This window comes from Calypte anna, chromosome 26 (assembly GCF_003957555.1).
Source record: "Calypte anna isolate BGI_N300 chromosome 26, bCalAnn1_v1.p, whole genome shotgun sequence".
NCBI classification, from domain to species: Eukaryota; Metazoa; Chordata; class Aves; order Apodiformes; family Trochilidae; genus Calypte; species Calypte anna.
In genome coordinates, this window is record NC_044271.1 from 2,968,195 (window position 1) to 2,983,392 (window position 15,198).

General features: G+C 51.9%; 1 protein-coding gene across 3 annotated transcripts in view; it reads left to right on the forward strand.

Moving 5' to 3' along the window:
• SLC45A3 (solute carrier family 45 member 3) overlaps nucleotides 1-5,846 on the forward strand; it is a 25,690-nt gene extending 19,844 nt beyond the window's left edge. For all 3 annotated transcript variants that reach the window (XM_030465394.1, XM_030465395.1, XM_008500683.2), the window contains one exon: nucleotides 2,636-5,846. In XM_030465394.1, the coding sequence (XP_030321254.1) occupies nucleotides 2,636-3,091 (456 nt within the window). In that variant the 3' untranslated portion in view covers nucleotides 3,092-5,846. The remainder of the gene's footprint in view (nucleotides 1-2,635) is intronic.
• Nucleotides 5,847-15,198: the final 9,352 nt, after the last annotated feature.

Sequence of the window (15,198 nt, forward strand, 5' to 3'; positions counted from 1 at the left end):
GGATTAATAGGAGCTTCTCTTGTGCTGCAAATGCAAAATTAATTTGTGGTTTGAGTGCAGCTCTTTCATCCCAATGGCAGGCAGTTCACTCTGCAGTGCAATAAGTAGGAGTTTTTACCACAGGCATCCAGATGTTCACATTGAACAAATATTTCTGACCAACCCATCCCAATTTGCACCAGGCACCCTGTCAAAATAGGGGTATGAGGGAGTGTTCTGCTTCACTTTGCCTAGACTCTCCCATGAACAGAATATTAACAGGATGAAAACCAAACTCCACAGGCTGGGAATGGGAAGGCCACATGGAATGGGAAGGCCACATGCCCAACAGTTTGCCAGGGGCTTGACAGGGAAATACTCTGAGTACAATGAGGTGTGTGGGGTAGAGCTGGGTTTGGTCTCTGTTGCCCTAACTCTAAAAGTTCCTCTTTTCATTACCAAGTACTTTGCAGCAGGCTGCAGGGAGACCCCACAAAGAGCAGTAGCTAAAATGCCTTTTGCAGAAAATTCTCCATCTTCCCCATTTCTCTTCTTTTTTCTTACTGCTGAAATCTGGTCAGATTTTTGTTTTTTTTTTTTTTACTTCCCTTGTTCCTGCTTCCTCTCCCTTCCCTCTCTTGTTTTTTTTTTTAACTCTTCATTAACTTGAAACACTTCACCCAAAGTGACTCAGCAGGAGGGGCTGTTGCTTCCTCCCTGTGCAGGATTTTTGGGGAAAGCCTCCAAGGTCACCTCACCTGGAGCTCCTTGCTTTGCACAGCCTGTGTAAGTGGCTTCATTCTCCTGCCCTCTCCTCTCTCCATGGCCACTAAAATTTTCTAGAAGAGGAGGAAAAGCTCTGCATGTTCCAGCAGTGCCTGGCAGCTTGCTGGAGGTGAGGTGCATGGAGGAGATGAGGCACCAGAGGCTCCTGTGTTTGTGCCCTGTGTGATTTTAAATCCTAGGTTCTCCCTGTGCCTCCAGGTTTGTCTCCACACTAGCTATTCAAACACCCTGGGCAGGATTTGTATCTCTGAAATCCTTGGCCTGGATCAGTAGAGAAACCCAAGAAATGTGGCGTGAAGCCTGAGGGCAGCTGAGCAGTTTTCTGGGAATGTCAGCATCAAATATGAAGGGCTGGGACTAGGGGGGACATGCTAACTGAGCTCACACAATGCCCCTTCTGTGCTGGGTTTTGAGTTGCTTTGAAGTCTGATGTCAGTAAGAGGCACGTGGGAGGATTTTTAAGCTCCACGTAAGATAAGTGACAGGCCTGGATTAGTGCATTTGAGCAGAAACTCACGAGCCTAGGCAGAGACAAGGAGTTGTGAAGGGTGCACTCAGCAGCTGAGCAGAGCCCAGGTGAAGCTTTGGGAAGGTGACTGCTATTTTAGTCAAGTTCTCATGGGATTTCTCTTCTCTGATTGAAGCTGAAACTCTCCATGCTCCAGCTCTGCAGCCATGGCCTGGGGCAGTGTGAACAGAGCCTGCCTGGTGCTGACATACACTGGGGCAGGGCTGGGTGTAGCTGGGTGGGTGCCAAGGCTGCTGAAAGCTTCTGGGGATGGCCTGGTGTGCCCACACACCAGCACTTCCCTCCTCCCCAGGTGTCCCTGTCCCTCCTGCAAAAGAAAGGGATGGTTCAGGCAGACCCCTCTGAGCCCTGCAGCTCTCTGCTCTCAGGTGCCATTTTCTTCCTTTTTTATTTTCTTTGCTCAATCTCACCATGCAGATAATGGGTTAACAGGTCCTTCATTATCTGCAGACCACTGCTTGGGCATCATTGCAAATACCCCAGAGTTTGAAACCTGGAGCCCTGCAGCGTTTTCACTCTCTGCACATGAGTGCCCATCATTTGCTGGTGTTAACCTGGAACTCTTTTTTGATCCCAGTACTCTGAATACTGCTGGGCTGAGCCATGCCCCAGAGATCTCACAGCTTGAGCAGAGCAAGGGAAAAAAGTGATGAGAAGAAAAAGGGTTTTCTTCTCTCCTCCTCCCTTTTCTAGCCTGAGTGAGGTCTGGCAGATGAAGCAGCTCAGCTAAGGTCATGCACAGGGACATTGCAAGGCTGAGAAAAGCTCTTTCCTGAGATGAGTGACATCTCAGCTGATGTCACTTTTGAGCATCTCACCTATTAAGAAGTGGTCGTGCATCCAAGGCTCTGAACTGTTCCTCTGTCCTTTGGGCTCTTCTGCAGGAAGGTTTTGGGTTCCCACTCTGACACTTTTTATAAATACTAAATATAAAGCCATTTTTATAACCCAGTTTGCACTGGGTTGGACTGTCTGGCTTTGTGATGTGTCCCAAGAGGGCTCTGTCCTTTCACTCCTGCCCAGCAATGCTGCATCACCTGATGGCAGGATGGGGTGAGCTCCAGTTGGCACCCAGGGAGGAGGTGACAACCCAGGGCTTAGCGTGAAATGTCCCCAAGCAAAGCCTGGGTGCTTCCAGAGAGCTTCAACACAACGAAGACCCCACTTGGCCAGATTTCCCTGGGGAGTCAGGGGTTGCTTTGAATCCAGTGCCAGGAAAAGCCAAGCTCACTGCAGGCACAGCCCAACCCAAAGCAGAGGGGCTTTGCTGGGACCCCACCTGCCCCCCATTTTGCTTCCCTTACCCTCTCACCCCTCACGTGCCCTCTTTCTTTCCTTTAGGTATTTCTACATAAATTTAAGAGCAAAGAGGAGGAAGACGCCGCTCGCTTGGCCAAGAAATCATCCTTCTCCAAAGGCCTCCTTTCCAGCCAGAAGCTGCCTTACCAGAATGGACATGCTGGGAGCCTCTTCTCTTCTTCCTCTTCTTCCTCCTCCCCTCCAGCTGCCAGCTCAGCTCTGTGTGTCAGCTCCTCCTGTGATGTCTCCCTCATGATGATGGTGGGAGAAGGGGACTCGGGGCCTCCCGGCCGAGGAATCTGCCTGGACCTGGCTATTTTGGACAGTGCTTTCCTCCTCTCTCAGGTTGTCCCTTCCCTCTTCATGGGCTCCATCGTTCAGTTTACCCAGTCGGTGACTGCCTACATGGTGTCAGCTGCTGGCTTTGGCCTGGTGGCCATTTACTTTGCAACCAAAGTTGTCTTTGATAAGAGTGACATGGCCAAGTATTCCGTGTGACATGGGAGCACATGCACCAGGGCAGCACATGGGTGGTGAGATGAGATGAGATGTGTCTGTGTGTGTCTGTGTGTTTGTGTCCATGTGGCCACCCGTGGGAAGCCTCGTGTGGCACCTGCTGTGGTCCCCATGCTGTTGCTGTACCCCTGGGGGGTAGTTTTGGGGCCTGGGGGGTTAGGGGAGATGCAACAGGGTTAATCTCAGGTGTAAATTAGAGGCAGCTGGGCCATCAGTGCTTTCCAAAGGTGCCTTTATCAAAAGAAAGCACTGCCCAGCCAGCACCAAAGGGGGTTGTACAAGGGAGAGAAAGGAAATGGACTTTTCCTTGAACAGGTCATGTTTCTGTATAATTCTACCTAAACTGAGCAGGAGAGGCAGAGGGAGGAAGAAATCATTTGCTCTCTTGTTTTCCAGTTCCAGAGGTGTCTTCTTCTTCTTCCCCTGCTTGTTCTACTCAACCTCTTGAGCAATATTTCTGCAAATGGGACACTGGCAGGAGATGTCCTGGGGGAAAAAAAAGAGATGGGTAGCTAAGGTTTGGCTGTGGAGCAGAGGGGGTGCACACACACTTCTGTCCTTCCTTGCCTCTGCTCCCACATGGAGAAAGCATTCAGGAGAAAAATTACTATGTCTTGTTTGGGAAAAACAAGTAACATCTCACTAGGACCAATTCCAAAAGGTGGCTTATCTTTTACCTATGTACCAAGCTGCATCAGGTGGAAATGACTTCTTTTTTGGTGGGTTTTTTTTTTCCTTCTTAATTGAATGATTGTTTTTAGATTTCCTCACACAGTTCTCAGTAGCTCTGACCTCTCACTCCTCAGGGCTCAGAACTGCTGCCAGTTCTCTTCCCTACCAGGTCTAGACTGTTGTGCTTTTTCCAGCTCTGCCCCCTAAAAGCTGCCATACACCAAGCAGCACTCAAGGGCCTGGCCCAGAGTCAACACTCAGACTTCAAAATGCCCCAGACTCTTCCTGCCATGCATGGAGGGAAGCACAAACTGGGTCTTTGGAGGCTCCAGAGTCCTTCACTTGGGCTGGTCTAAACCAAGTGTTTGTGAGTAATTTTCTGCAGAGGTGTGTGGGCAGGGAGATGCAGTGCTGGGGTTCTGCTAAAGGGCAAAACGTTGCTATTTCTGCAAGGTCTTGTCAGACAATTTCTTGGCATGGAACAAGGTTACTCCCCTGCTGTCTGCAGATGGGTCCTGAGAGAGCTGCTTCTCTGGTTTTGAAGCATTTCTTTCCCGTAATGGGTGACTGTTGTTGGTTTAGTTCTTCTCCAATTATATGCCTACCAGCCTCCCTTTCCCACAACAAGGTTTGTGTGCTGAAATGCAGCTGTTTTGGGGATGGATTTGGCAGCTGCTTAACCACCTACATAAACAGCTTTTCTGCTCTGCTTCCTCCCCATCTCTGTCTGCTCCAGGCTGCAGCAGGAAGTCTGAGAAAAACTGTTCCTGCCAAAGGTGGGGTGTTTCTCAGATGAATGCTCCTAAGGATCAGTAGCCTCTGACCCAAGATTTTTCAGACAGGTCCCTACTTGAATGCTGAAGAATCTTTTTATTTATTTTTTTTCTAGTGGAAAATGTGGGAACCTTCACCCAGGGAGGCTGCTGGGATGCAAAGTGCTTTGGGTAACTGAGCCATTTGTTTAAGTGCCTCGAGAGGACTTCCACACCAAACTTCAGGTGTAGGGGTTTGATGATAAAGGCCTTGAATGCTTCATTACAGACGTCCAAGTGATCCTTGAAAAGGCATCAAGGGGGAGGCAGCCTTGTTTTATAATGTCCTTTGGTTTGGAATGGGAAAGGACAAGATGCTGCAGTTCCTGATCCATAACTTGTAGGTGTTTCCCAAGAGGAAAAAGGCTTAATCCTGCTGCTCCACATCTGTGCTGGCTTTGGTGCAGCACTGTCCTGCTGGATGTGTGCAGGTTGGGGCTCGGGGTCCTGGCTGAGCTTCAGGGCTTGTTTTGGGCAGGATTGGTCTCAGATCAAGCAAGTCCTTGGGCCCCTCTCTTCTCCCATCTGTTTTGTTGCTCTGGGTCATGGACTTGGCATCCAAATCTCAGCAAGCCTCTTGCTGGCTCTGATCTCACAGCTCCTAGGAGAGGGCAAGCTGAGTTTGTCCAGTTGTCTCATAATTCAGATATGCTTCCAGGGAGGTGCCTGCATTTACTTCATTTATGTTCAGAATCTGAGCCACCGAGCCTGTGACTGCAGCAGCTGCCCCTGCTCTTTGCTGCTGCATCCCAGGCAGGTGCCCATCACCTCACCTCGTGCCTGGGCTGAGGACAGGGCTCATTTCTGCTAGAAGGGACAGGGGTATGTCCTGGTGCAGGTGAGCACATCCCTTCCTGCTGTTACAGACACAAATCTGTGTCAGAACCCCCCTGGGGTTTGCTCATCCCCTGAAGGTCTCAGCGAGGTGACCAGGAGCTTTTCTGTCCCAGGTCATAGGTGCCACCTCTGCTTTCTTCTCACAGGTGAATCACACAGTGCCTCTCCTCCTCTTCTGTGTGATGGGTTTGTGTTTTTTGTGGGTTTTTTTTGGAGCATTGAGGTGGGCAGAAGGGAGAATGTGTTTTTAACGTGAGACTCTCTCAAGTCTCCTGGAGTGAGGAAGGATGAGTGGATGTGCAGTTGTCTCTTGAGAGATCCCCTGCTGTCTGCGAGCTGTTCGTGCTTTATTTATTCCGTAGAGTAAAATATTTTGTATACAACGCGAGAGGAAGGCTAATTATAAATTTATATTGTAAAAAAAAGGAGGAAATAAAAGGTGTTTTTCCGGCGTCTGCCTGAGCCATCGGCGGGGCTGGGGCGGCGGCGGCCACCAGGGGGCGACACCGCGGCGGCAGGAGGGGGCGTGGCCACGGGCTGTGATGGGCGTGGTTTCTCTGTGCGGGCGTGGCCTTTCGGGTCAGCCGCGGTGTTACCGGGAGGCGGTACCGAGCACCCGTGCTGGGCTTCCCAGCACCGTGTGGGCTCTATGAGCACCCGGGGCGGTACCGGGTCCCCTGGAGGGGTCTGGCTGCTCCTGACCCCTTCCCCCGCGGGCTGGGCGGAGCGGGAGGTGCGGGGCCGCCCGCTGGTCCCCGGGACGCGGTGCTGAACATCCCGCTGGCTCCGCTAGGTGCTGTACAAACCTAGAGGAAGAATTCCTCTTGGTACCCTGTGACATGGTGTAAAGCATGGTTTGAACCCTGCAGTACCACACTAGGGAGGAGCTGAGGATTTTGGAGGGATACCTGGTCCCTGAGATACTCCCCAGTCCCGCAAGGAATTTACCAATTATCAGCACTTAAAGGCACTGGAGCTGGAACACGGGTAAGTGACACCCAAAGGATGGCAGTGGGCTGCACACACCTGCACTTTGGGTTTGCTTTGGGCTTTCAAATGCAAAGCCTTGCACCGGGGTCCAGGAGTTTTTGTTCAGGCTCAGAACACCACGCTGCAATCACTTCCTCGGGTCTTTGGGACTGGATGTGACAAGAAAAACTCCCTTCTCCGGAGGGGGCACTGAAATTGTCCTGCTCAGAAATAAGTAACCCTAAAGCACTGTCACCATCAAACCCTACAAGTGGTTCGGGAGAGCCCCGAGGTCCGCCCGGTTCCTCTCTCTGCTCGGTGTCCATGCAGGGGGCAGCACGCTGGCACCTCCGGTACTGTCATGCTTTTTTTTCCACCTCAGGGTTTGTGGCTCCTGTGTCACCATAAGGAGCACGGAGCAGCCGAGTGACCCCAGGAGTCTGCGTGGGGGGGCTCAGCCCCACGGACACGAACGGCTCAGCCTGGCACCCACTCGCCAGGGAGCCACAGTGAGGATGGAGACCCCAACGAGCTCAGAACCGGGACCTGCCAGAACTCTTCCTCCTGCAGTGAAAAGGTTGGGTGAATTTGGGTGATCTTGAAGGTCTCTTCCAACCGAAGAAATTCTGTGATTCCGTGAAAATCTGTATCCAGGTGGATGCCAGCATGGTGGGACGTGACTTTCCTTTTTTTGCTGGAGCAATCCGGACTCTGCAATGTAAATGAACAGGCAGAGGAGGCAACTGTGAAGCGCTACCGGGTCCCAGACACCTCCACCGGTACCGGTACCAGCTGCAGCCCCCGGAGGAGACAGCAGCCCCGTGTGTCCCTCCCGGACCGGGCCTTGGCCACCAATGGGGCGGGTGGCCGGAGCCGAACCCCCGGTGAGGCGAGTCGGGCCGGACCGGAACCATCCCGGCACTGCGGGACCCGCGGGGCCACCGTGGACCGGAGCCGGGTAAGGGGTTGCGGGGGGGTCCCTGCCCGCGGCTCGGCCTGGGGTGGGCGGGTTTGGTTTTCCTCGTCCCGGGAAGGAGCTCCCGGACCGGGCTCGGTTTCCTGGGCCCAGGGGGCTGGGGGCAGCGGGCACTGCAGACTTTGTCCCTATTTGCTTGTTCTTGGGTGGGTTGAAGCGTGGGGCTTCTGCTTGTCACTGCACTGCTGTCAGTGTCTGAGTTGTTACAGCAGGTTCTGGTTGTCCTGAACAGGTCCAGGAGTCAGGTTCTGCGTGGCTACTGGATGTCACCGGTGGCTCTGCAGATGTTCCAGGTGTTGGTTTGTTCCTGTGGTGCAGTCCTAACCCTCGGCTGAGTTCCCAGCTCCTGCTCCTTGGCTGACCTTGGACAAATGACTCTTTTCTCTGGGTGTTCAAACTGCACATCTGCTGATTTCATCCAGCAGGCGAGTGCTCTTTGGGATCCGCAAAACTTACAGGGATAGAAATACAAAGTGAAGCCTGAAAACAACATTGACCTCGTCTTGCAGGGTGCTTCACTGGAAGCCAAAGTCAGATTTTCATTTTCTTGCAGGAGCTCATCTGGGCTGACAGCCCTCTTGACATCATTTTGCAGAAATGCCTTGGGTTGCCAAGGCACTGACATCTGTAACAGGCACCTGCAAAGTCTCTGAGTGATGGAGCATCCCACCAGGTTACACATTTCTCCTTTGCACTGCTCTCTTGTGGGGTGTTACTATTGCCCCCCCTTAGATGGGAAACTGAGGACCAGAGCAACTGCCCCAAAGTTGCCCTTGAAATCTGCAGCAGAGCAGAAAACCCATCTCAGATCCTCAGTCCCAAGCCAGCAGTTCAGCTACCAGACCTTAATGCCCTCTGGTTGTGCTTTTCTGCCTGTTGTGCAGCAGCACTTTTCACTCTGAATTTGCAAGATATGAACTGAATGATCTTACTTCTTAGTTTAATGAAGTTGTCCTGGGGGCATTCTGAAGGGATGGAGACTTTCTGAGCTGCTCTGCTCATTGGAAAAAGCAGGTTTTAAAACTTTCAGGCAGAGGTAAACAGAATTATTTGGTAGCCAGAGGGAGGAAGAGAATCAGAGATCAGAAAGAGATCATGAAATTGGTGTGGAGCAAGGAGTGGAATTGGGTTGCTGCCTTGAAAGTGGTGGTTCAGTGCAAAACTTTTGATGAAAACTTGGAGCCTGAAGCTTGAGATTGACCCAAACACCTTTCTGAGCTCCCAGCAATGGTCTCAGCTCCTCAGTGACCTGGTGAAGCAGTGCTGAGCTGGGGTGTGTGTGTGTATCTTGCTCTTCACAGATTTTGCATTCTCTGGGGATTATTTTTTTCTGAAGGGGAAGAGCCCTTCTGTTACATTCAGACTGCTTCTCAAAGATTCCCTTTCCCAGTTCTCAGGACCCTGAGATAACCAGGACTGGCTTGACTGGTTTGCAGCCTTGCAGAAATCTCATGGACTCACTCACTGAGACTGGAAAAGGTTCCTAAGGGACTTGGGCAGAGGTTTTTCTTTCTCTTGGAAACTCTCTGCATTAAATATAAAAAACCCTGCCTGCTTGGGTGCTGCAGGGTGCAGCTGGGAGGCTGTCTGGGAGGCAAGGATGCCGTGTGGGTGCTCCAGGGGTGCTCTGCACCCACAACCTGCAAACCACAGCAGAGCCTGCAGGGTTTGGTGTGCCCAGTGCTGGCACACCAACCCCTTTCTGGAGACCACACAAGGTCTGACCCAGAGATACCATCATCCTCCTCACTTGTTTGGAAAGGTGGTGTTGGTGTCCTCAGGGGCCCTGTGAGCTGACCCCAGACAGTCTGTCTGTGATGCTTTCTGGAGGTGTGACTGGGCTGGGGCAGACCTGCCTGGACTGGCTTGCAGCTTGCTCATTCAGGCAGCTATAGCCAGTGTAACCACAGCAGGGTGGTTGCTGGTGAACCCTCACCAGTTGTGGTGCTCACACAGCCCCAGGCACTCTGGCATCAGGCCTGCCCAGAGCTGTCTTGTTATCTGTTCCCAAAGGAGGTGGTTGGAATCCTGTGTCAGGTTGGGACTGTGCCTGCATCTGCAGTGTGGAGATGTTGGGACACACCAGAAGCCTCTCTTGGACATCAGTTCACTCCCAGTTATGAACCAGAAATCATCCCCTCTGCCATCTAGCAGCACATATCTGCTCCCTGGCGTAGGTGGGAGAGGGATGAAGTGTTTCATTGGGTATTTTTACCTTAATAAAACCCTAGAGAAGTTTGCTTGGGGGGAAACGTAGCTCTTTGCAGCCTGTGTCTTGCATAGGCAGATGCATGCCTTCTGGAGCAGCAGACTCTCTAAAAACAAAGGGCAGTGACTACTTTTGATGTTTTCTTTCTAAGGCACAGTCCATTTAATTCAAAGGTTGAGGTTTTCTTCTTTGTTCTTTAATTTGCTGGTGTTCCCTGGCAGATGAATGGAGACTTCCCCAGCCTCTGGAGCCCCAGCTGAACTCTGAGCTTCTGATCCAGTGGAGCCAAGAGCTTTGTGTGGGCAGAGCCAACAAAAGGTCCCTGTGAGCTGCCAGGAGCTGCTACCCTCCTTCCTCAGCTCTTCCCAGCTGGAGAGCATTCCCAGACTCTGCCCCAGCACCTCTCACATGCTGGATCCCCACATTCCCTGTCCTGCCTGGCAGCAGGAGCTGGATCCCCCAAGCTTCCCTTCTCCTCCAGGTTGTCCTGGTTGGATGAGCTCTCCCATCACAAGCTCTCCCATTCTGGGGTCAAACCATACCCGTGTGCCACCTGCCAGAAGAGCTTTGCCCATGGTCACCAGTTAGCCCAACAGATGAAGATGCAGCAGGGCCATCCCTGCAGCCAGCAGACACTTGATGGGGGCAGCAGAAGTGAAATTGTGCTCTTTGTCCTCCTGAGACTGAGGACAATGCAAAAAATACCACAGGGATGAAGAGGAGGTCTCTTAATTTCTTTAATAAATTGCAGGAGATCCAATGTTCTCTCTGTTCAAGGATGACCTAAATTCACAGCCTGTTTCTGCTGTCCCTCTCTTAAATATAAGCGATGGAAACCACTCAAGGTGAGTGTGTGTGTGCAGGGCAGTGGGGTAAGGACAAGATTTCCAAGGTCCCTTTGCATGGCTCCTGGGTGTCTTGTCTTGAAAGGCAAGAACTGGCTGGCAGCTCTGCATCCCTGAGCTGCTCCAAACCCCCCCCAGCATCCCAAGGCTCCCAACATTTTGGAGCCATCCTGAGTGAATTTTTCTGGCTTGGACTCACTCAGAAATCCACCTCCCTGGTGGGGTGGCACTCAGGCAGAGCACCCCGGGCACATTTCAGCTGTGGGGGGTGAAGGCAGATGTTGAGGAGGGGTTTTTGGTGTGGCTGTGTTGTCCCTGATGTCCTTTGGGGAGTGCAACCTTGGGTTTGAGGAGGGTGGGAAAGGCATCAATTCAGCTCACCCCATGGTGTGTGTTGAAAGAAGGGACACAAGCAGCACCAGCAAAGTCCTTTTCTATGTTCTGGCATGAAAAAACCATGGTGTGGAGATGTAGCAAGACAAACCTCTTTTAGGGAACGGCACTTCAAGGTCCAACCAGGTGTTCCATCAGAGACTCATGAGTAATGCTCTAAGCCTATGGCTCTCAGAGTTGACTTGCCTGGATAGGTGCTGTTGCTCCAAGAGCAACTGACCTCTCTGCTGGCTAGCTCAGGACTGAGCTGAGCCTGTGTCTTAGGCCTCACCTTTTATTGGCCCCTTGGTCCTGCTCATGCACAGTGGGGGCCAGCCCTAATCAGGCACGGGTGGGCTTGACACAAGCTCATGCCCACTCCCTGGCAATTAGTGGCACCTGGTTGCCTCATTTCACTTCATGGAGAGGCACTGAGGTGTGTGGCCCTCCAGCAGAGCTGAAGACACAGGGTGGGGGAGCAGTGCAGCCCCCAGGTGCCTGATGTCCTTCTCCTGTTTGACTTCTGGTTAATTAAAGGCCAAGTCCTTGCTGCTGTGCCAGGTCCCCCAGCTTCTGCAAACATCTGGGAGGGAATGAGGTGCTTGTACAAACAAAGAACAAGCTCAGGAGTTTCAGGTAGGCAGGGTGCCCTCTCCACATGGCTCTGCTGATATTTGGTGCCTACAGACTCTTCCCAGCTCAGGTGTGCTCCTGCCCTTTCTGCTCTTACCCCAGAGCTCTGCCAGGTTAGGACTTCACCCACTTGTCTCAAGCTGCCCTTGAGCTGGTTTTAGAGAGGAGTGTTGGGTCCTACCCAAAAGGAGAGGGAAATGTGCTAAACCCTTTTCCCTGCCCCATGGATGTTTGTACAGCACAGGGGTTGTTTTCTGCTCCCTGCAGCCCTGTTGGAGTGGTGACCCTGGGGAAGGAAAAAGCCAGACTGGGGGGGATGGCTCTGGTGTCCTGCACTAAGAGTTGGTGAAAGAATCTGTGGGTGAGACACCAAACTTGTAAAGGAGTTTGGAAAACCCATCCTAGGGACCCAGTGGTGTAGCTGGAGGTGTTTGCTCTGGGTTGCTGCTCCTTCTGCCCTTCCAGCTTTGTTGGGAAGCTGCTGCTTCCAGGGAAAGAAGGAGCAAGGGAGCTGAAAGTCCTTGGTTTATTCCTAGCCCAGAATATCTGGAGGTGCTTATTCTGCCCCTGAAGGAGATGCTGCTGCTGCTGCTGAGAAGGGCACTTGACCCCACTGAGCATCTCTGGTTCCCTGAGGCTCCCCAGGATGAATTTTTTTCTCCTGCTGTTTCTTCTTTCAGTGCTGCAGTACCAAGGTCCAGCCCAGGACCATCAAAGAGAAGAATCCACTTCCCCCTTGCTTTTGGCTCTTGGAAACAGCAAATTTTTCTCTAAACTGGAAAGTTCATAGTGCAGAAGCTGTGTCCACAGAGGAGAAACTTTCCTAAAGCTGTCTTGGGCTTTGGATTCTTTCCTATAAAAACCAGCAGGCCAGCAGCTGGGGAACCAACTCCTGGCTCACCCAGGATCTGCTCAGGGATCTTCTGGGAGGATTCCAAGGAGCTCGAATGCCTGGGTTGTTTCTGGGAGCACACCTGCACTCCTTGCTTTCCTCATCCCCAGGCAGAGCAGGGCTGACAACACAAAGAGCTGGAGCCACCCTGCCTGACTCCAGATCCCAGCTTTCCCCAAAGGTCTGGGAGGCTGCTGGGTCCTGGCTTAGGCTCCTTCTTAGCTCATCAGTGGGGAGGGGTGGAGAGGATGGAGGGAAAGGAGCTGCCAGCAGCAGGGTTTGGTTCCTGGGGGTACAAGTGGAAGATTCTGGCACCCCAAGGAAAGGAAAGGGTAAGGGAAAGAAAAGGAAAAAGGGAAGAAAAAAGGGAAGGGAAGAAGAGAAGGGAAAGAGAGGAAAGGAGAGGGGAAAGGGAAAAGAGAAAGGGAAAGGGAAAGGAAAAGGAAAAGGAAAAGGCAGAGGCAGCTTTTACAACCATTACAACCATCAGTGCTCCCACCTCTGGCCTGGCCAAGCCTGAGCAGATGCCAGCAGGGCAGCTTGAGTGCCTGTGATGCTGAAGCTTTACTGCTGAGCTAGGTAATGCAGAGCCTGCTTGGGGTTGGCTTTAGGCTTGGTGGATTTTTCCTGCCTCTGAATTGACTCCATGCCCTCTTTCCTTGAGGGCTCTCTTCAGAGGCCAAATGCCAACATGACTCATGCCCATCTCCAGCTTTTATCTGTCCCCCCTTTGCTCTTCTCTCTTGCTCCAGACTCTTTCACAGCACTCCCTGTTCCTTTGGGACCTGCCCCATCCTGCCCTCCCTCTGCTCCCAGCCAGAGGCAATGGGGAGGTTTTGTGTTTCCAAGCAGGGAGAGCTCTGCCCAGGCCCTTCTGTGTTCTCCTGAGCAGCTCCTGCAGAGTCCACACCAGTCCTGGGCTGGCAGCTCTGGCTTGCATCTTACCTGCTTTGTTTTGCCATTCCTTTTAAACAAACCACAAAGGGAGGGATTTTTTATTTATTTATTTATTTTATATATAAAATAAAACACCCTAGATATGTATCTCTTGTGCAATGCATATTACAGTCTCACCTGCTTCCCTGTGGGGACTTGGGATGAGTGGCTCAAAAGGTTTACTGAAGGCTCTGTAATTACCTCTCCCTTTGCTCCAGTGAGGATATTACTCCACATATTAACTCCATATTTTACTCCACAGAGGGAATGCTCGTGGTGGAAGCATGGATGAGATCTGTGGCTTCAGGAGGGACAAGGATATTTCTTGTCTTCCCACACTGGAGCTGCAAAGAGGTGACCAAAAAATCTGCCCTGGTGTCCCCAGGGTCCCCCCAGCTCCATCTCCAGTGCCAGTTCCCTGTTGGAGGAGGGGGAATGGGAGGAACTGGTTGCCTTGTGCTGGGAATGAAAAGGCTGCCAGGTTGCTAAGCAGTGGTTTTGGAGAGATGAGATGCAAGGAGGCAGGAGCTGTGGCAGGGCAGGACGTGGGAGAGCACAAAGAGAAATCCAGGCACTGAATTCTGGGTTTGCAGCTCTGGATTTAGCAGTGAGCAGAGCAGAGCCCTCAGCTCCAGCTCTGCCATCCACCTGGAGCTCCTGCTCATCCTCTGGGATGAGGGAGGGGCCAGTGCAAACCCACACCTGGGCTTTTGGAAAGACATCTCTAAGGTGGATCCCTGGGTTTTTCTTTTCTTTTGCCCCAGGGGAAACCAGAACTGGAGTTTGAGCAATTATTTTCCCTTCCAAAGTCCAGTTTGATTTGGGTTAAATGTAATTCTTGACATTCTTTGTGTTTCTCCTGGGGGTTGAGCAGCAGAAAGGAGCAGGGGACAGCCCTGGGGTTTTCCCAGAACAGGGAAAAGATTTTGTGGGCAGGGGGCTGCCCAGGCTGGAAAAGAAACAGAGGTTTGCAGGAGCAAAGAGCATCAGTTGAGTTTTCCTCAGCCAGCCCCCAGCTGGGCCAAATCCTGCTCCTGAGGAGCACAAGCTCAGAGCTGATAATGGGAAACAGGTGGAGAAGATTTGCAGTCCCTTAGCAAAGCTTTAACCCTTGGGTTACAGCAGAAACTTCTTGGCCTGAAGCTGGCCCAGGGACAGCCCTGAACCACTGTTCCTGGAAGCAAAAGGGACAGGAGCCTCCTGGGCTTTTTTTTTTTTTTTTTTCACATGAGTCCTGGAATATGGTTCAGAGTCTTCTGGAGCTGTGGTTGGACCCAAACTGTGACATTTCTTTACAGAAAAGGGATGTTTGCCACAGGCTGTGCTGCAGCAGCTCTCACCTGTTGTTGTCAGCCCCTCAGCAGGTGCTGGGGAGCTCCCTGGGAGCAGAGGGGTTAAGGGCAAAGCTTAATGAAGAGCTAAATTAAAACAGCTGTCTGGATTAATTGCCCATCCTGCTGCCTCACCAGCTTGCTTGGCAGACAAAGGTCCAGTTGGAGGGAGGCTGGAGCAAGGTAAAAGGAATAAAGGAGGAATAAAGTGAAGGAGGAATTGGATTTTGCTGAGTTTGGGGCTCAGGGATCCCAAGCCCAGGCTGGGAGCTTGGTTTTAGTATGGACTTCAGAGAGGCTGCTTGCAAGGATGCATCTTTCCTAGGAGCAGCTCTCTGCTGCCTGGGGAGGTAAAATATTTTGCTTTTTGATGCTTTCTCTGAGCTGCTTTGCTGAGGTGATGAATTCCCTGGCAGGAGAGGATGGCGGGGTTTGGTCAGTGTGCCAATCCTGGAACTAGGCAGTGGGACAGAAAGGGCTTCTCCTGCCCTATTTTCCTGGGAATTCCACTCAGATAAAGCCTTTTTTTAGAAAATACATGACGGCAGGAGGGGAGGAATCAGATTTGCAGCTCAATGTCCACAGATCCCTGCTGGCTTTTGGAA